General features: G+C 37.0%; 1 protein-coding gene across 2 annotated transcripts in view; it reads right to left on the minus strand.

Annotated features, from left to right (window-relative positions):
• LOC149309673 (calcium-transporting ATPase type 2C member 1) overlaps positions 1-21,527 on the minus strand; it is a 56,231-nt gene that overhangs the window by 14,357 nt on the left and 20,347 nt on the right. For both annotated transcript variants that reach the window (XM_089532817.1, XM_089532818.1), the window contains 15 exons: positions 19,797-19,832; positions 18,635-18,696; positions 16,481-16,589; positions 14,470-14,625; positions 13,880-13,948; positions 13,042-13,117; positions 12,862-12,928; positions 10,901-11,025; positions 8,949-9,046; positions 7,688-7,783; positions 7,513-7,602; positions 5,167-5,271; positions 3,595-3,751; positions 2,531-2,701; positions 80-177 (listed from right to left, as the gene is read on the minus strand). In XM_089532817.1, coding sequence (XP_089388943.1) covers positions 80-177; positions 2,531-2,701; positions 3,595-3,751; positions 5,167-5,271; positions 7,513-7,602; positions 7,688-7,783; positions 8,949-9,046; positions 10,901-11,025; positions 12,862-12,928; positions 13,042-13,117; positions 13,880-13,948; positions 14,470-14,625; positions 16,481-16,589; positions 18,635-18,696; positions 19,797-19,832 — 1,515 coding nt within the window. The remainder of the gene's footprint in view (positions 1-79; positions 178-2,530; positions 2,702-3,594; positions 3,752-5,166; positions 5,272-7,512; positions 7,603-7,687; positions 7,784-8,948; positions 9,047-10,900; positions 11,026-12,861; positions 12,929-13,041; positions 13,118-13,879; positions 13,949-14,469; positions 14,626-16,480; positions 16,590-18,634; positions 18,697-19,796; positions 19,833-21,527) is intronic.

Consider the following 21,527-nt stretch of genomic DNA (forward strand, 5'->3'; position numbering starts at 1 on the left):
CACATATCAACCATAGAAGATAACACAATAACTCCACAGTTCTTTCCACCTAATGACTTCCACTCCATTTAAAACTAACCTTGGGTGATATTTGTGAAAGCTGTTGTATATCCAGTGCATCTATTTCTTCACCAGAGATTGACTGAGAATTTTTGGAATATAATCCTAAACGACTAGCTAGAAAAGAAAAAAGAATATACGTTATTTGACTAGATGTTTCTGTGGAAGAATACCAATGGAGACATGCAATGTGCATATACATGCAATGGAGCATGTACAAACATTCTAGATTGTAACTTATTATTTATTGGCGGTAGCAAAACTGCAATCAGCAAAGACTACAGCAATTATACAGCTGCCAATGTTTCTCCCAGCTGCCAATGTCTCTTTTGGTATATGAAAGGAAAGTCCAGGGTACATGTTTATAATTTAAAATATTATCCTGCAGTTTCACCAGCAAATTGAGTTAGTATCCGTAACAATTCATTGTTATATGCTAACAGAAGCACGAGAAAAGCGCAGAAGCTGCAGACACTGTTTTGCAAATTGAAGATTTAACTTAACTGTGAAGGTTTTTTGTTGACCTATGATTAGTGAATGCCCTCATTAAATGCAGAGCTCAAAAGGGTTTTTAGCTTCCCGAAAAGATTTACTGTATGCCAAAATTACAAGGAAAATTACACTAAAATGCTCCATAGATGGTATATGACACCTGTTAAGATTAATCAAATTTATAAGACTTCAAACAATCTTTGTTGGAAGTGTGAGAAAAAGGAAGGTTCTTTTCTTCATCTATGGTGGGACTGTGAGATGGCTAGAACTTTTTGGAAGAGTATACATAGATTAATGATTAATATCCTTCAGGTGGAAATATCTCTAGATCCTCGTATTTTTTTGTTAAATATGATCTGTATTATGGAGCAACCTAATGTAAGAAAGAAGTCTTCCTTAATATTGTATATGATTACTGTAGGTCAAATTTTATACGCACAATATTGGAAAAAGAAGGAGATCCCCAGTGAAATGGAATGATTAAGTAAGCTATGGGAAGCCAAAGAAATGGATGTATTAACAGAGAGTCTGAAAAATAAGGATGTGAAGAAGATAACTGTGAGATGGGAATGTCTGGAATTGTACTGTGGCTTAAAGTTATGATAAACAGATGGCTCTCAGGAAATAGTAGTATACTTAGAGAAAATGATTTGTATGCTTTTTTTTCCTCTTTTTTTCTTTTTAGTTTTGCCTTTTCCTCTATATGATATATTGGTAAAATATCAAAGGCTATGGTCTCTTTTGGGTTGGGATTTAGTGGAATTCGATATAACATCATTTAGTTAATTACCGCAGAATGTGTCGGAAGTGCATGTAGCTTTTTATATGATATGAGGAGATAAGCATATTTTTGTTTTGTCATTTGTCTATATTATTTATGTTAATGTTGTGTATTGTCAGTGATGTTTTTATATTAATATGTGTATGTCTGCTTTACAATAAAAAATGGGGGGAAAGAAGGGTTTTTAGCTTCCTCTGCAAATAGTTGTCCCCTCAGTTGTGGAAATTAGACTGGAGCAGAGTCTATTGATGCCAAGTTTTCTATAATAGCCTCCAAATTTGAGAAAGTAAGAGCCACAGGTGACCATGAAGCTTCAGTGGAGACAGGGTAATGCTGAGGACAGGTACACCCAGTAAAAACCAGAAGCCTCTTTGAACCCTACCATCAATTTGTTTGTCATACCCATGATCTCTCCCACTAAGCAGAAAATATATTATTTTAGTAAAACAAAAGATTAGGTATTGCCTTAGGATATATCAAAATTATATTAATTACTGTTGTTTATGCAGGAGGCAAAGGAAAAATAGTCCAAATAACTATCTTCACAATAGTTTCAATCCATCAGTCCAGAAGCATGAAACCACCTTTATCCCCTTTCTGAAAATTTATGAAAATGGTTTAAAATAGACACGGAATCCAATTTGCTGCTTTGGGTCATACAAAAGGCTTTGCACTAATCACTGAGATCTCTTGCTACACTTTTGAGTGGTTGCTATGATATGAAACTGTTTTAAAGTACCACATATACTCAACTAAGTCAAGTTGCGCTCATGTATAAAATCAATGGTAGGTTTTTGGGCTCAAATTACTGATTTTGATATGACCCATGGATACGTTGACGGTAAAACATAGCGGCATATAACAAAGGATCTTATATAAGAGTTAAACTGACCTGTGGATAAGTATACTCAGTTGTTTTTTTTTAAGTGTCTAAAATGTCTAGAATTATATATGAATATATACAGTATGTCCTCAGTTTCAGAAGCAGTTCACCATGTGCTGTGGGCTGGTTTGGCTTCGCTTCATGTGGTTTTTGCAAACAAGACTGGATGGTTCTCTTAAGCTCATGGAACTGCTGACAGCTCTTTGGATCCTAGCTTTGTTACAAAATCTTTGGAAAGATCTCATTTTTCACAGTAATTCAGTGCTAATAAAACTATCTTAGTATTTTACAGAATGAAAAAAGTCCAGTCATACCAATGGCAACAGCAGTCTCTTGTGAATCGCCAGTAATCATTTTTATTGCCACTCCTGAAGTAATAAGTGCTGTCACAGCTTCTTTTACACCAGTTCTTGGAGGATCAATTATTCCTACCAGGCCCAGAAAGGTCAGCTGTCCAAGCTCAGGACCAGATGCTAAGGCCAGAACTTTGAAATACACAAGGGGGAAAGAAGAGATTACCTTCAGATTTGCAACACAAAAGTTCAGAATGATACATCAAACGCTTGGAATAACTAATTACCTAGTTATCGTATATCTATAGTGCACACACACACAGTGTGCAACATGGTAACTTCCAGAAATAGTTATGTACTGCACAGGAAGGACAGAGCTTCCCATAAATAAATGTCACTTTCATTGAATGCAGTCAGTTGAGCATGATGTAATCGACTGTATAATAGATAGAGAATACAATGTATTTTTCCAACACAGGGACTGTGGCAAGGGTTTAGTAGTATAGATTCTCTTCTCCCCTTATATTTTGAGAGTTAATTTACTTTCCAAGTGTTGAGTTAGAACCATACTGAGATTGCAAACATGTATCTACTTACTTTCAAAGTGTGCTTCATGGAAGTCTACTTTTGAGTAGACATGTGAAGGACATTACTTATGATTTTGTCCCTACTGAAAGTAATAGGATTTAAGTCATAGCTACCATTTCACATTAATTTCAGTGGAAGCTAAGCATAACTTAGTCCCCCCCCCCCAACCTATTATCTTTCAAGTTTGAGAGACAAGTCTCCTTAACATGGATTGATCAAGTTACTTTTCTAAGTCTGACAACTGCATGAATTCTTTGTGGAATTTTAGAAATCTCACACTATAGTCTAGGATATTAAATCAAATATTCTCTTTTTAAAATATGAAAATTTAAGTAGTACTGTCTATACAATCAGAAACCAACACAAGTCACAGAAATAGGAACAAATGAAAAAGAAATATTCACAGCTTATCTAGAGCTGCTTACACTGAGCACAGTAAGCAATTGGTTTTCTAAAGGCTGTCCTGCTGTGGCAATGATTCTGTGATATGGTATTACCTCTAAGTCCTGCAGAGCCCATGGATGCTTTCTCTCGCTGATAAAGATCTCTTTGTTGTTGGCTAAGAGGTAAGCTATGTCCTTTGCTATTGTATGTTGTACAATATCGAATCACTTCCTCATAAGCACCTTTCATGAAGCAAATTTCTGGTTTTTCCTAAAAGAACAAACATGTTAGCACATGGTGCCCTGTCCTTTGCCTCAACTCTGTCATTATATAACTTGAAAGCTTTTTTAGTTTGCCAATAATCATTTCTGATTTACTTACAATGAATTATGCTCCACGTAATTTACTGTGTAAACCACATAATACTCCCACTTAGGGGGAAAAACAAGTCTGAATATTATTTCCCTGTTTGTTCTGTGTATATTTAAGTGCACACATACATATATGGTCTGCAAAAATACTGTTCCATCATCCAACTGAATGGACTACACCTGAAAATCTGAGAATATGGGCTGGTACTATACAGGAACCATAAAAACCATTCTCTCTCATGCTAACATTTTATTATATTTGTGTTGTTTCTGCAATAAGGCTTACATCTTTAAAACATCTATAGCGGGCGTTCCCAACCTGGGGTGCTAAGCAACCCCAGCGGATACAACCAAGAGTGGCTTGTGTTCTGAGTGATCACTCATGAGTCATCACTCATTTTTTTCTGAACAAATTAGAATCTAATTGCTCAATTTAGATTTGCATTTATGCATTGAGGTAAAAGCCTTTTTCCTTGTTCAATTTTTTCACCTGCAGTATTGTATGTGGTTCAATTTGTTATTATTATTATTATTATTAACCTTTATTCATAAAGCACTGTAAATTTACACAGCGCTGTACATACAATCTTTTTAATTAGACGGTTCCCTGCCCTCAGGCTTACAATCTAAAAAGACATGACACAAAAGGATTTGTGGTTCAAAAATTTGATCAACAAACATTTCCAAAGGATGTGGGGCATATAAAAGTTTGGAAATCACTGATCTATAGGATATTCTGATTAGCAGCATGTTTTTAAGATCCAAGCAACACTCCTTCCCTGAAGAGCTGTATTAATCCAGTGGAGCAATTGCTTTTAAATAAGTGTACAAACAATTTTGTCTTCGAGTTTGAAATTATAGTAAATCTCTGCATAAGTTAAACTGCCACTGCAGGTTAAAATGGTAGTATATATGATACAGTCTGCCCTCCACATCTGCAGCATTGACCTTTGTTCATTGTTTATTCATGGATTTGATTGATATGATCTCTCTAAGAAACCTTAGGTCTTCCAGTATGATGCTGGAAGTTGGCAATAGAGATATGCTGCAGATTCCTAGAGAAGACACTTCTCTAGGCATCTGTAGGTCTTCCAGTGTGATTCTATGATCAATATCTGGCTAATATTGATCATAGAGTTGTGCTCGAGGACCTAGAGATTCCAGAGAGGTCTTTTCTTAGGTTAAAAAAAAGCATAGTGTTTTTTTTAAATTGTGCTTTTTCCACTTTCACAAGGGTCCTGTACAAACCCCAGAGAATGTGGAGGGCCCACTGTACTGGAAACTGTTGAAGTAATATTGCAGAAAATGAAATACCTGTTGTGTTCTATGTACACACTTAACAGCCATCCATTTTTGCTCAGAGCTGAAAGGATATTCTGCTTTTCTTATGTAGTCCTGTTGAATTCCATCTAAACCCATCTGTGAGAACAAAGAACATCTGCTGGTTCAATCCCTGTTTTTGTAATCAGAGTATCGATAGTCCATCTTAAGTCATTTTGTTTTAGTGGCCAGCAAGCGTACCCATCTTGCCTGCTCCTATTTTATATTAGTAACACCCAAAATCAGGTTAATATCAGTTACTCAGACAGGGATCAAGGGTAAACACAAGATATTGCTTCATTATAGAGTACTGCAAACTAGTATATTTACTCTATTTTAAACTTGATTGGTTTCAAATAAGCTTACTTTCAAGTGTGCTCACAATATCTTAGCATGCATTAGAACTGCAGTCAGCTTGACTTTAATAAAGTATCTCTTTTGCCAAATCTTAAATGTTCTTCCAGTGTCACAACACAGTCAATTCCATTTAGAATGGTTCTGTGATAGAGTGGTAAGAGATACTATTAACACTGACTACACAAGGATGACTGTCCAGATGTTGCTGGACTACAACTCCTGGTGTTACTCAGCATCTGTTGTAATGGCTAGGGATGAACAGAGCTGCAGTCCAGCACCACCTGGAGGGACAAACATTTCTAACCACTGGCATAAAGATGCTGATCTGAAAGAATCTGGTGTAGATCTGTATAGAGATGCCTGTTCAATATGTGAATGGAAGGCTTTGTTGTTGTTATATGCCTTCAACTCATTTTCAACTTATGGTGACCCTAAAGTGAATCTATCACAGAGTTTTTTGGGGGGCTAAGTGTGTCTGTGAGACTTACTCAAAGTCACTCAGTGGGTTTCCATGGCCGAGTGAGGACTCAAACCCTGATCTCCAGAGTCATAGCCCAACACTCAAACCACTACATTACACTGGCTCTCTGAATGGAAGGCCACAACTCTTAAATTTCTAGTGGAGTGGGTAAGATACAGACATTACCTACAATTCTTGTTACAGAATTTCAAACTTCCACAAACAGAGTCAAAATGTGAGTAAATCAAAGTATCACACAGTTTGAAGGATACAGAAATGTAAATCTCACTACTGTTACTGCCACTATTACCATCACCACAATCATTTATATCTAGCATTTTCTCAAGAATCAGTGCTCAAGGAAGCTTACAAATTAAACCAAATATCACTTCTTTTTAAAAAAATCATTAAAGCATATCTACACTGTCAGTACATTAAAAACATTTCACATCTACATTTCTAAAAAAAAAAGCACAACAACTTTTATTATAGAAGATATGAATAATAACTTTTATTATGCAAAATAAGAAGAGCATTTAAACAGCCCAATCACACGTTGGGTAATTAAGAAGTATCAATTAGTTCAATGGTATTTTCAAGTACATCTGCAATCCTAAACAGGTCAAGTCTTGACAATTCATTACAGCAAACTTCTGCCGATGAAATGCAACTAAAAGTGGGTCAAGATGAAAATCCTTACTGTGACTGAATGGCAAACAGGAGAGATTTTTACTTCACTTGCTGCAGCTTGTTTTTTCCACATCTTTGGCTGAACACACTCTGAACTCCACCTCCCTAACCACATTCAGATCAAATTCACCACACTACATTAGGTTTCCAACCTTTTTCACCCATTCCATCCACTGTACATTTTCCAGTGCTGCCCACACGAAGAACCAAGATACATCCAGAATTTTTTTTATTACAGATACTAATGTATTATTGAAGAATTCATATTAACTATGGAACCATTTCAAAATCTCAAACTTTTATAGCTCATGCAACACACCAATTGATTTATTAGTTTATAACTTATACACAGAGAAATTACATCTTTTACTTTCAGAGCTCTATAGGCAAAAAGAAACAACATACAATTTTTGGAATTCTTTAATACATTTTTGAAACTATGACATTTTTTGAGAAATCCCACAAAACTCACAATAGAAAATAAATAATTATTCTTTAATGTTATTTATGTTTCATCTTGCTGTATGTATACAGCAGCTGTCAAGCCAGAGTGAAAATGATTTCTTATTCACTTGACTGGATTCTGCATTCACTTGGGCTCTGCACAGCATATTATGACACACCTTTTTCTGTGTTTTTGCACTGCTTGAGCTTCTACTGACTCTAGCTAACAAACATTTATGTTACAGTAAATTTACCAGTCCATAATTTGCAATAATTATTGGTTTTGTTTTAACAGATTGCCACATGGAATATATACAAAAAACATGTCTTTATAAACCAATAATGACTCTGTTGCACTCCAGAACTATATACATTAACACGCCACCTACCTTCATAGCAAGTGCAATTAAAGCCCCTTCTGTTGGTTTTCCCATTAAAGTGTTGTTCCGAATTACAGCATCATTACACACACACCCAGCCTGTAGATGAGAAATAAATAATTTTCATGTAATATATGTCTGTATTTCAGAAGAAATTAGATTTTTTTTTAATGGAAGATCTTACCTCAACAATTCTGCTAACAGATGGTTTATTAAATCCATGAACCGCATCACCTTCAACCATAACTTCTCCAAACCTGTTATAGCCCACTCCTGTAACCTGGGACAAAATAGACAACATTAATTGTACAATGCAATTTACTGTTGCTCCCTGCATTTTGCAAATGGAATTAAGGGGGGAATGAGAAGATGTTAATTGTGAAACAGCAATCCTTATCGCTCCCTAAAAAGCTTCTTTTCTTGCTACAAAAAACATGTCCTGTGCCATGGAGGATAAAAGAGAACACCCAGACACATTCCCATCATACCTAGGCCCCAGTCCCTCCAGATTTCAACTGATATGGCTCTGGTCACAGAGACAAATGAAAACTAACCAGGCTGGCCTCAATATGCCAGGATTTAGCTGCTCTGAACTTAAACTCCCAGTCTGCTTTTCCTTGTATGCAATTTAGTCTGTAAGACCAAGGACAGTTAAATTCACTACTGGTAAGCCACTCCAGGAGCCTTTTGACTAAAGGGAGGGATATACATGGTTTTTAAATAAATTTAAAAATGGTTGTAAGATCTCCAGAAACTGCAAGATTTCAGTTTTGTAATGAAAGTAGATAGAATGCTGAGGAAGAACCAGTCAGCTTGTCACAGCAGCACAAGAACTCATTAACAAATTACAGATGGCAACTCATCTTGATTTATTTTAGATCATTTCACAATAGTATTTTCACAATAAAAGACATTTAGAAGTTGTTAACCAGTAACAACTTCTGCACAAAAGTAATAAGAGTTAGCTGAAGTCCCAATGCTATTGTCTCTACTAAACGGAGTACCACCTTCAACTACTGCTACTAACTAGCAATTTTCATTCTGGAGCTTCTGTTGCAACCTCTCCAGTGAAACTATCACTTATCTTCTGTTGATGGGACCTTCACACCCTGAAGAGGATGGAATAACCCTCATTTCTCCACTTTGAGCACTCTGCCTTGGATGACTCTACTAGAAGTAGAGACTTTTGATACAGTCTTGTCTTTTCATGATTAGCCTCTCTGACACATTCAAATCCCCTTGCCTCATTAAGGTATGCATCTAACAGAAAGTAACAATACCAAATGCAAATATGACTCAAAGTCAGTTGTCAAACAGCTACTATATTTCAATACTCATTTCTAGCAATATCATATATCAGGATTTGTAGAATTTCTCAGAAAAATGGCACTTATTGTAAATAAAGAACATCTGATCATCTATATTCAACATAGTTCACGACATACCTCACCATGAAGTCCATCTGCTGTAAATATATGGGTAACGGTCATTTCATTTTTTGTCAGTGTACCAGTCTTATCAGAACAAATAACATTGCAGCAGCCTAAAAAGCATGAACAAAGTAATCAAGCAGGGACTAGGACATGTTTAGACAAAACGATTTTACCACAGAATTACAGGGACTGAGAAAGTCTTTGATTAGGCTAAGTCAAGAAAATGAGGCAGCAGCCCATCAACTTCTTCCCAGCCAAACACAACTTTTTTTTTCCTTTGCATGGCCCATTTTAGTGCATTCTTTGATACAATCCTAAACAATTCCACACACAGTCCCTTAACAGCCTATATTTACTCAGTCTGATCGTGGAATATATTGATTTTAAAATATCTACAATTCAATAAAAGTGCTGTAAAGAAAACTGGCAAACCACCTTATAAAATTGTGGCTTTCATCCAGACATAGGCCCAAAACAGATGGGCAAAAAGAGCTGCCTTCGGGCCAATCTGGGGGCATGGGGTGCAGATGATGCATGCCCCCGGATCAGCCATAAGCCAAGCTGAGGTCAGCTAATGCAGCACAAACCCAGCTGCAAAAGGAGCAGGGAAAAAACACTCCTTGCTGGCATTCCTTTCCAGACAGTGGCAGGGCTGGCCGGTCTGTTTGACCCCACAGTCACATTTAGAGTTGACCTTTTGATATCAACAGGACAAGAAAATCAATAGTAACTTAGGTACCACTGATTTCAGTTGTCCTGCTCTATGTATGATTTAAATCTGGAAGCAAACAGGCATTTTCTCAAGATAGCTTGAAAGAAACATTAAACCAACAGGAACGCAAAAATAAATTAAACAAGAACAGTAGAAACACTACCATATAATATAATATAGTATAGTATCATATCACATCATATCACATCATTACCCTAGCATTCTTACTGCATGACATATAATTTATACTTCTATTTAAAAGCAGTCTGAAGCAAAAAGGTTTTCATGACTGGCCTAAAGGAAAATCAAAGTGTTAAATATATCCCGCCAAGAATACCACAACTTTGAGTCCATCACTGAGAAGGCTTTTTCTCTTACACTCACTAACCTTACTATTTTTCTTGAGGGGCACATAAACAGAGCCCTGGCCACTGATCTTAATGTCTGGAAAGGTGCTCATGAGTGTAAGACAGGGGTAGGCAACCTTATTGAGCCGGGGGCCGGGTTGCTGTCCCTCAGACAACTGGGGGGCCGAAGCCAAAAAATAAATAATTAAATGTTTTTTTTTTAAAAATTAAATATATAAATAAAGCAGGACAAATGTAGGACAAAATTTTCAAATGGAAGACACTTTTTAAAAAAAAATGGAGGACACACGAAAAAAAATGCTGATTTTTAAAAAAATGTTAATATAAATGCATGTTTCTGAGGCTTCTATAGACAATTGCCCCCCAAAGGCCCCGGCGGCAATCGGCGGCAGGACCGGGCTGGGGCCAGTCCCAAGGCCTCGCCGGGCCGCATCCGGCCCGCGGGCCGCAGGTTGCCTACCCCTGGTGTAAGACATCTTTTAAGTAACTTGGTCCAAACTGTTTAGGGCTTTAAAGATCAATACCAGGATTCTGAATTGCATCTATGCAACTGATGCAGAACCGGAAATGTTCTAAATGTTCGGATCCGGCCCCGCGGGCCATAGGTTGCCTACCCCTGATCTAAAGCTTCTGGACCACATTCAAAGGCAGCTCCATTGACAGCAGCTAAAAATAACACTAACATGAATTTCAGATTTCAAGATTACACATATTCCACACAAGGATGGGCTCTATTCCTACAGTGCTTAAATATGCTAGGACACTGGCATGTTCTGAATGAAACAACACTTTAAATCTGTTGCAAGACTGTTTCTATTCAAGCTATTATGTATAGTTAACACTCAGATATTCACAATACACCTTTAAATTTGGGTTATTCTTACCTAATGTTTCAACAATTGGTAATTTTCTGACAATAGCCTGTTTCTTAACCATTCTCATCACGCCAAGAGCCAATGTTACTGTTACAACAATAGGCAGACCTTCAGGGATTGCAGCTACAGCCAAACTGTAATTTTAAAGAGGAAATACTTGAATTATTCATTTCAAAGTTGCGCGTACATGCAAAATACAGAAGATGTATTATTTGCAGCAATGATTCTCAATGGTGGTACAGAGAACACTAGTGGAAGTGAAGTGTAGTCTAGGTGGGGCACAGGGTTTGATGGCAATTGAGTTACTCTCCCTCAACTTCCATGTCCTCCTGTAAATGCGACATGCCATCATCTTTTTAATTTACAAGTAATGTAGCAATACAATTTCTACTCAACAGTAATATTACAATTTTCAACACTAGCACAATCTGAATGGCTTATAAATGTTTACTCTCATCATTACTACTGAGAATTTTATGTCCTAAAAATTGTAAAAGGATGTAGTAAAAGAATGCCTTTAAAAATAACAATGTCCTTGAAAAAAGTGACCTTTCTGTTTCTATCAGAATGGAACAGCAACTGGTGGGATGTAATATATGAGATGTTGAGAACTACCGATTTGTAGAACTGAGTCAAAATAAAGAGTAGGAAATATATTTAAGAAACAACTTTGCACTCATATATTTTTTTTAAAAAAGAACCTATGAAACAGGACACACAAAAAAAATAGTGGCTCATCCAAGTTGAGTACAAGGAACATTGCTCTCATTCTGATACCTGTCTAAGATCATTATGTTGTTGTTAACTGCTGTCAAATCAGCTTTAACTTAGAACGACTGACTGGTAAAATGGCACCAGTCTTGCTTATGTGATTGCCAATGGGTTGTCAGACAGAATGTGTTTGCAAATACAATACCAGCTGATTTTAAAAAAAGCTATGGTAAAGATATAGAGTCAGAAAAGACCTAGCTATAGAAATGAAGCTAAAAAGACTACAATCAGTATTATTGAAACTTTCCCCACACTGACCCCAAATATTCGGGGTGAATATTTAGTACAGCCTTAATTATTAGTAAGGTCATGTCAATCAAAGTAAAAACAAAAGCCAAATTAGAGGCAAAACAGATGGGCAGCAAGGAGCATTGAATGCATGTGAAAAACCCAATTGATCCCATCCTCACATTCTATCTGACAAGCCCAGCCTTTGCAGTAGTCCACAATATGTTTCAGTCAGAAGGCTTGTATTATAATCTCCTTACTCTTAATTTGGACATGGCAATTTTAAAGAGATGGCTCCACAGTCCCTTAAAAATAATCTTTTTAATGTTGGGTGTATGTGGAGCAGCATGGTGAAGACAAAATTTTGAAGACAAGCAAGAGCCATATAAGAAAGCCCGCATGGTCTGATCAAATGAAATCAAATGCAACTTCACTATTAAGATGTTACTAGAACCAGTGAAGTCTTGAAGACTTTTTGTGGATCTGTTAGAACCAGAGCAGTTGTTACTTTTAAAGCTGAAGAAAATGGCCATTTCTTACAACACCAGACAGGCGGCTGAGATTTTACAATCCAGTGATAATGTGATACTTAGGAGGAAAATTACTCAGGATAGGAAAGACCGTTCTGCTTAATGACATTATAATACTTGCCCTTGTTTCACATTTTACATCACAGAAGTATATCCCTGCTAACCTGCCCCTCTACATTGTGTATCACCTTATGATATCCTGAAGAGTTCAATAAGTAAACCCTCCATCAGTCTTCCAGTTTTTAAGCAGACAAAACTATCTCTTTATAACAATAAGATTTTGTTAGCAGCCAACCCCTCTACTACCAGATTCTATTTCTGTGAGAAGACAGAAGATGATAAATGCTTCTATTTTCCCTGTTGACAAAATCCACCCAATATTTCTTCAATATGTGACACTAATTAAGGCATAGAATGCACTATAATACAAAGAATTCTTACCTCACACCTATAGTAAACATATCAAGGATATGCTTTCCTTGTAGCCAGCCAACCAACATAATTATTCCTATAAAATTGAACATTTAAAAATCAATTATTGCTCAAATATCTACAGACCTCCCACAATCAGCTGGGACTATCCCAGGATGCTAGAGCTCAGTCAAGCATCTATTCTCTTACCAATTATACCAAAGGAATACAGGGAAAGTTGTTTCCCTAATAGATCCATGCTCCTCTGCAAAGGTGTCTTTGGAGCCTTGATAACATGGGAGGGAAAAGAAAAGGTTTTATTCAATTATATTAATGTGTAGCTTTGTTGGACTACATATTTCTACTAATTCTACTAATGTATTAATTTTGTATTCTGTTCATAATGCTCTGGAACAGATTAGCTCAATTACCCTTCTGGAAATCATAATGCATTTCTTAAATTATTACTTTATGAATCACCTGCCATTGGAATTAAGAGGACAGGATTAAAACGTTGTAAATGCTGCAGACTAAGCTCAGCTACTGGCAACAACCTGAGGAATGTAAATCTCTGTAACAGCAGAGTCTTGTGGCACCTTAAAGAGAACTTTTATTATGCACAAGTTCTTTGAGTCTACTTCACCAAACATATGAAGCATTTCCTCATCTGGCATATTATTATACACATGCTTGGGTAGGCAGATGGGGGACTGTAATCAGTGGCAGTAGGGACTTTATCTCATCACTGCCAATCTTTTCTCCCCATAACACTTTCTGAAACATCTACTGAGGTGTGGAGGGAAGAAATTTTTCAGTATAATTCAGTATCTTAAGTTCTTATTACTGCACTCTTCAAATTCAGTACAATTTCTGGAAAGATTTCTACATTAATCTTAACCATGCTTCCATACATAAATGATGATGAAGATTTAGTATGTTTAAGGATATAGTATCAAAATGGATTTTAGTTTTAAATTGCCAAGGCATGCAAAAACATCTAACTTTGGGAAGAACTAGAGTTTATTGCTCTTCATGAATAACAACTTACTTCTTCTGCTTGCATCATTTTGAAAACTTCCCCAAACTCAGAGTTTTCTCCAGTTCCAATAACAATCCCCTACAAAATAAAAACACAAGTAAATCACAATTTTAGCAAATGCAGACTAGGGTACTTAGTTAGGAATTTTAATGTAATTTAGGGTGAGATGACTTTAGATTTCCTTTAAAAGGCCATGGTCCCCTGCTATTTTGAGTTTAAAATGTGTAAAAGCAGGTATTCATATTCCCAGAATAGTTAGAGTGACTAATCTGTGTTAAATTAGCATCAGAAGATGCATGCCTAAGCAAATGATAAATATTTTGCTAAATTTGATCAGTGTTGACCTATTCCAGTAGTCTTCATAAAAATCCCAACAACCAACAGACACTATGCACCACACACAAAAAAACCCTGGCCTGTACACCATTTTCTACCTTTTAGCTATCCCTAGTAAATGGATAATATGCTATTAATTGTACTGATTATCCATAAAACACATTTAAAGATTATATTTCAATACATTTAAATTCACAATTTTAACTTGTTTTATTATAATTATTTTACTTTTTTTACTTGTTTTACTATTTGATGAAAAATACCTTTGCCTTCCCACATCGAACCAGTGTCCCCATGAAAGCAATATTGCTTCTTGAAGTAAGGTCTCCATTGGTAGCAGCTGGCTGAGGTGAAGTGCATTTAGAGCAAGGAGTTGTCTCACCTGTCAGACTAGACTCATCAACAGAAAGACCCACAGCCTTTGAAAGCAAAAAGATAATATGCTTATATTAAATTTTTCACCTTATAAAAATATAAATAGATATGCTGAGCAGGTAAAAATTCTCCAAAGTGGAATGTAGACTGTTCCGACCTTCTTTTTAGGAGACATTAGGTCAAAACACACTGGAGACATAATCCAATTTGAGACCACTTTAACTGCCATGGCTCAATGCTACAGAATTCTGGGAAATGTAGTTTTGTGAGCCATTTAACCCTCTCTGTCAGAGAGGTCTGGTGCCACAATAGACTTCAATTCCCTATCACTGAGGCAGAACAGTTAAGCGGTCTCAAAATGGATTATGTCTCCAGTGTGTTTTGGACCAATGAAGAATGAATACAAATGTGCTCAAATTTGGCAACTGCTTTTGAAAAAAGGAAAGGAATTTCAATTTTCCTGAAGATATTCTTATTATGCCATCTTTATTTTAGAACTCACTCTGCAATATAGATTTCATTAACCCAAATTGAATTTCTAACTACAAGTGTATTTACAGGTTTCTAGTGAAATCCATTTAGTCATTTCTCCCATATATTTAGCATCAATGTAAACCACACAAATTATGAGCTACTTAATCTGCACACAGAATGGCATAGGATGCTATACAGCTTTAGGGAAAGAAACTTCACCTTTTGAATTGATAAATCTGTCAAACTAGTGATACAAAATTCTTTATCTAATTCATTTATGATTTGACTATTTAAGATTATAGACTTGCATAAAATTTAGAAAATCTATGAGTTAATGCATGTTAGCTAAATCTAAAGATGTACTTTGAATTAGAATTACCTAATTACAAAATATGGAAAATATGTTTCGACTACACCTCCACTATGGTGGATTTTCTGGGATTGCCTTCCAAAAAAGTAACTCTTTCAAACTCTGTGCAATTATAACAGTTGAAAACTATCTAAACCTATACTGTATAAACATATATATTTAGATACCATTACATGTCCCCTATTAATTTGTTACATTTGTTAATATTGAGCCTTTTCTTCAGTACATTCAAGGTGATATACATGGCCCTGTGATCCTGCTAAGGCTGAAGGACACTGGATGATCCATGTCACAAAATATCCACTGGTTAGCTCTTAATTTCATATTTATCACTGATATAACCGCAAGCACTTAGTTGGCTCTCCTTATCCACAAGGGTTCTGCCCCACAGATGGCAAAATCAAAGGGACCTCAAATACTGTTGTTTCCAATGACACACATGCAACCACATTGGCACACTGTGTGCATGTGTCTCCATTGGTGAGAATGGGGCATGGCCATCCGTGCATGCTCCAATTCGAAGATGGAGAAAAGAGAAAGATTCTGTATAAAATCAGATCTCCTAAATAAAATTGTTTGCTAAAGTACAGTCAGCGCTCCTTATCCACAGACTTTTTATCCACAGATTGATTCTAGCATCCATGGCTTGCAAATGTTTTAAAAATATGTAAATTCCAAAAAGCAAACTTTATTTTCCCATTTTATATAAGAGACACCATTTCATTATACCATTGTATTTAATGGGACTTGAGTATCCACGGATTTTGTTATCCACAGGGTGTCCTGGTACCAAACCCCAGTGGATACCCACTGTATTCTTAGGAATTTATATTTTAAAGAGGCTAAAGTTAGTATTTCAGAGAACTGTCAAAACCACCTCTAGGTATTCCTTGCCAAAGAAAACCCTGTAAAATTCAGGGCATCTACATAAATCGACAGCCAACTAGAAGGCACATATACACACACAATGTTAATTCAAGTCACTACTATTATCTGCTAAATCACTCCGTTGAAAAGATGAACTTTGGTTTAATATGAATTTAATGATTACGTACCTCAAATAGGCGTAGATCAGCAGGAACTCGGTCTCCCACTGACAAGCACACAGTATCACCTGGAACCAAGTCTCTTGCAAGTGTATGTTCCACTCTATCTTCTCGAACACTGTAGACAATATAGTAAGTGGTAATAAAGTGAAAACTTAGAATACTTTAACTGTTTATATTTATTTTGAGAATGAAAAAATAAAATACCTCTGGATCTAATAGCTAAAATAGAACAAGATGAATGAAGTGAGCTTGTTTGCTACTTCACAAACCAACAGGTTCAGATTGCAAGAACAGAGATTCCACCTAAACATTAGGCAGAATTTCTTACTGTAAAAGCTATCTGACAGTGGAACATATTGCCTTGGAGGGTAGTAGACTTTTTTCCTTGCAATGTTTTTAATCTAAGGTTAGATCACAATCTCTCAGGATTGTTTTAAACAAGTATTCCTACATAGCAGGAATTGGTCTAGATGGCCCTTGGGGTCTCTTATGATCACATAAGCTGAAAGAACTGCAGACTTCAGCTAGCTTCTGCACACAGAACAAGATAAAATCTGATTGCTTCACTGGGTTGAGATTCTGTCTAAAGTCCCTATGGCAGCTCCATTCTACATTCTGAGCCTTAAGTATACACTTTCCTACATTAAAGTAACTTCTTATATAATTATATGAGCTCAACATAATTTTTATTTTAACAGCAGGATTTTCAGAGTTAAATCTGGTCTACTCGCCAAAGGAATGAAATCCATTTTTGGGAGAGAAATCACTATAATACTATCTTTTTACACAATAATGTTCTGAGGATTTACTTAGAGTAGATCCAGTGAAACTTTGTTAAACATGACTAAGGGGCAAAATACATTGTCCCTTTGTGCTGCCATCTGGGCAGCTTCACAACACAGTGTTTTGATGCCACACGCTCTAAAGCTACTTGGAAGCTGATTTCTAGCTGCCTGCCTGCCCACATGTGGGCCAACTTCCAGAAACTTCGGCAGTGTGGCATTTAGATGCCACATGCCCCCAGAGCACCAGAAAGCTGGATTCCATTCACGGGGGGTGGGGGGGTGGGAGAAGCCAGCTTTTTGCCAGCACAAAAAGGAGTGTCTCTCTGCTGTTTCTTTTGGCCAGCAAAAAGGTGGATTGGGGCCATAGCATGAGGTTGCCATGGCCTCAATCTGTCTTCAGATGTTGCCCCTTCAGGGTGGTCTGTTTTGCCCCTAACTGAAACCCCATTGATTTCAATGGCTCTATCCTAAACATAGCTAAGTCTGGATTCAACCTAATATAAATTAATACCTATGAACCAAGCAGTAATTTACATTTGTACGATATTATTTACATATATAGAAACCTCAAAAAGCCAATTCTCAATCTGAAGATCTCTGCAGTACTTATGTGTGCACACACACATACACCCACATATATAATATTTATGAGGCATTTCTCTGCTCACAGGCATTCAAGAAAATTTGATTTTTTTAAAGGACTAAAAAGGTGCAAATATGAAAATCATCATGAAAATAATATTGAATACTGTACGCTTTTGAAAAATAATTTTCTCAACATTCACAGTAGTTTTCCAAAAATGCAAGACATTTTAACAGTGCTGCTCTTTAAGTACCGGGTTCACACATGGTAAGTTGGGGAACTCTGCCAGAGAACTGCAGAACCTGGCTTATCTGTTATAAGCACCATGCTGGTGTATGAAATCCAGTAGTTCCTATTTGCAGTGGAGAAGGCTGAACAAACCACTAACTTGTGTATATAATGCTAAGTACATTGTGAATTTTCCCAATAAACCAAAGGCATAATACATAAGCAAATCTAAAACGAACTGTGGATTGTACATTTGGTTTATTGGCACAGAAACAAATTAGACAAGCAGCTGCAGCTAGATTTGCATGAGATGATCGTCATGAGGACAAGCTCTGTAATTTGTTCAACTCTCCTGCTACAAGTGGGAGTGACCAGTTATCACATACCATGATACAACTTACCCACAATAAGATAGGTTTCCCACAGATCCTTGGCTTCTCATGTCTTACTTCCACTGTCCTCTCATACTACATAGGTGCAAATATCTAGTATAATATGTTATCAAGAAGACATATTCAGTCACATTACTTAAGTAAAAAGTCTGAATAATAAGCTATATCATACCAGTGGCATCCTGGAGGTACAAGTTTATTTAATTCTTCAAGAGATTTTTCTGAACGGTATTCCTGCAGATGTATAAATAGATAGTAATAACAAAAGAATTAAAAGAATTCTCAAAGTCTACTGTATCAGATCAAGTGAACTTGTTTGATTGACTATTTGTCATCAGCATTCCTCATTTTCTGTATGTTCCAAATGACTGAAATTCAGAAATGTTTTATTACTGTAGCAGCAATATAGGACAACCACAACATGTAAGAAAAAAAAAGCCAGTTCTAGAAGCTTTTCTAGAAGGGGTAGTTTTTTTCCCTGTCCCCAGTAGAAGCTGACATTTTTTCACTCCTATTTGGGGCAGAAGCTGGCTGGATTGGGGCCCTGGCGTGCAGTTGCCGTGGCTCCAAACTAGCTTTCTAAGGGGTAGCGTCACACTGACCCTTCAGGGCCATTTGTTTCACCCCAAAGTTTCTAGCAGATACACCACTTTCAGTGCTGTTCAAACTGTGGGCTCCAATATGTTACTGAATGGGTCACACAAACAGGTTCTTTTTTCATAATTTCCAGGATTTTTCCATTTCTGGTGAGGCCAACAGTACACTATTATGACTCCTATCTCGTCACATAGTTGATGCTTAAATTTCATTGAGATACATACTGCTTATATATACCTACATTGATATTAAAAATGAATGTATAAAATATAAACTTCTTCAGTGTCACCTCTGTGTGTGCGCGCAAAGGCCTTCATGTTTCCTGTCAACTTATGGAGATCCTATGAATTTTTCAGAGGATTTTAGTAGGCAAGGAAGACTCAGAGGTAGTTTTGAAAGTTCCTTCCTCAGAAACATAGCCTACAGGAGTCTCCCATCCAGGAATTAAGTATCCATTGGCAGTCGCCCATCCAAGTATTAAGCAGGGCTGATTCTGCTTAACTTTCAAGATCAGATGGAATCTGGTGTATTTTGGCCTCAATGTTAACTACTGATATGATATTCTTTGTGATCTGTTGTTGAGGGGGAAAGCAAGGCCTGGTTAGCTCATCCCACTTTAAAATACCTGAGGAACATTAACCTAATTTCTTAAAAATTGTTAAATACTGGTAATGACTGGTAAGTACAGCTTTTCTAAAGAGTTCACTCTTGAGGTAAAGTGAGTGAAAAATTTTTACCTGAACAAAGGCAACTGTAACAACAATAAGTATTGCCTGTAAGAAAAGAAGAAAACAAGGTTTAGTCAAGTATACAGGTTACATTTGTGTACATTATTTTAAGCAAGGGCACTTAAATGCATGTAAATGCTTTCAACTATTTTTTTTATTGCTGAGATTCAGGGTGGCAAACTGAATGTCAAACGTACATACATTGAGACCTTTATACATTAACATGAGCAAGTAGCATCACTGGAGGGGTGTGGGGTGCTGACCGCACCAGGTGACACTTCAGAAACGGGGTGACACCCATTGGCCCCCCAACCCCTGTGGAGCTTTCTGTAGCCACACGGGGCTTCTGCTGCCCTCTCCGGGGCTGCTCCCTGGCCTTTCCCTGGGGTGCGTGGGACTTCTGCAACTCTCCCCAGGGCTGCTCCCCGGCCTTTCCCCAGGGCATGCAGGGATCTGCAACCTGCCCCACGGCTGCTCCCTGGGGGCGCATGCGGCATCTCCAGCTGTGCGCTCACACTTCCATGCACACCAGAAGTTGCACCAGAAATTACACACTAAAAGTCCTGCCCCTACAAGCCCCCCCACCCCCCCAAATAAGTGACTGCGTCTGGTGACACCAATCCTAACACACTGACAAGAACCAGGCCAAAAAAAATCATTGCATATGATAAAATACAAAAGTGACTGATAACTAATAACTAATAAAATAGCTTTGGAAATATTTCAGTCCATATTGTTCACATGCTACGTACAGCGAAAGGTAAGAGCCTCTAGTAGTTCAATGAAGCACACAGGTTTATTCCTGTTATGGAATACTCTCCTATGGGAGGTCCAATTGGCACCAATGTGACATAATTCCAGTGTCAAGTAAAAAGCTGGTTGTTCACTAAAGGCTCTGGGACCTAATTGGTTTTACACAAATCTTCACATTTATATTATTTTAAATTATATTAAACAGTTTTAAACTGTCTTTATTTTTTTACTTTTCAAATTGTTTAATATGTTTTTAGCCCTAAAAAATATTTTTATTGTTTACACTGTATTAACCAGGTTTTATTGTTTAAAACCTGAGGTAATCAGATCGAAGATGGGATATAAATATTTTAATACATATATTATATATAAAGGAGCTCTTGTGGTGCAGTGGTTAAATGCCAGTACTGCAGCCACTCACTCAAAACCGTAAGGTTGCGAGTTCAATACCAGTGAAAGGGATCAAGCTTGACTCAAGCTTGCATCCTTCCAAGGTCACTAAAATGAGTACCCAGATTGTTGAAGGCAGTTAGCTTACAGTTGTAAACCACTTAGACACTGATAGATCAGTATGAAGCGGTAAATAAATGAAGCTGTTTGTTTGTGTGTGCGTGTGTATATATTGTACATTCAGGAGTCTTGGTGGCACAGTGGTTAAATGCTGGTACTGCAGCCACAAGGCTGTGAGTTCGATCCCAGGCCACTCCAGGTTCCACTCAACCCTGCATCCTTTTGTAGGTTGGGAAAATGAATACCCAGCTTGTTGGGGGAAATTAGCTTACACATTATAAACCGCTTAGGGAGTGTTAGTTCACTGATAAATGGTACTGAAATGTACTTGCTATTGCTATTCAGCTCTCATTCCAAAAACATGGTGGTAGGTATTATTCCTCCAATCTTCCAGTCACATAAAATTATTTTATTTAATGCAACAAAAATAAAGTGCAATTTTTTTTTGTTTTATTTAGTAACATGCCAATTAAAGTA

Source organism: Sceloporus occidentalis, unplaced genomic scaffold (assembly GCF_023333645.1).
Source record: "Sceloporus occidentalis isolate IW3139 unplaced genomic scaffold, rSceOcc1.0.p SCAF_7, whole genome shotgun sequence".
NCBI lineage: Eukaryota > Metazoa > Chordata > Lepidosauria > Squamata > Phrynosomatidae > Sceloporus > Sceloporus occidentalis.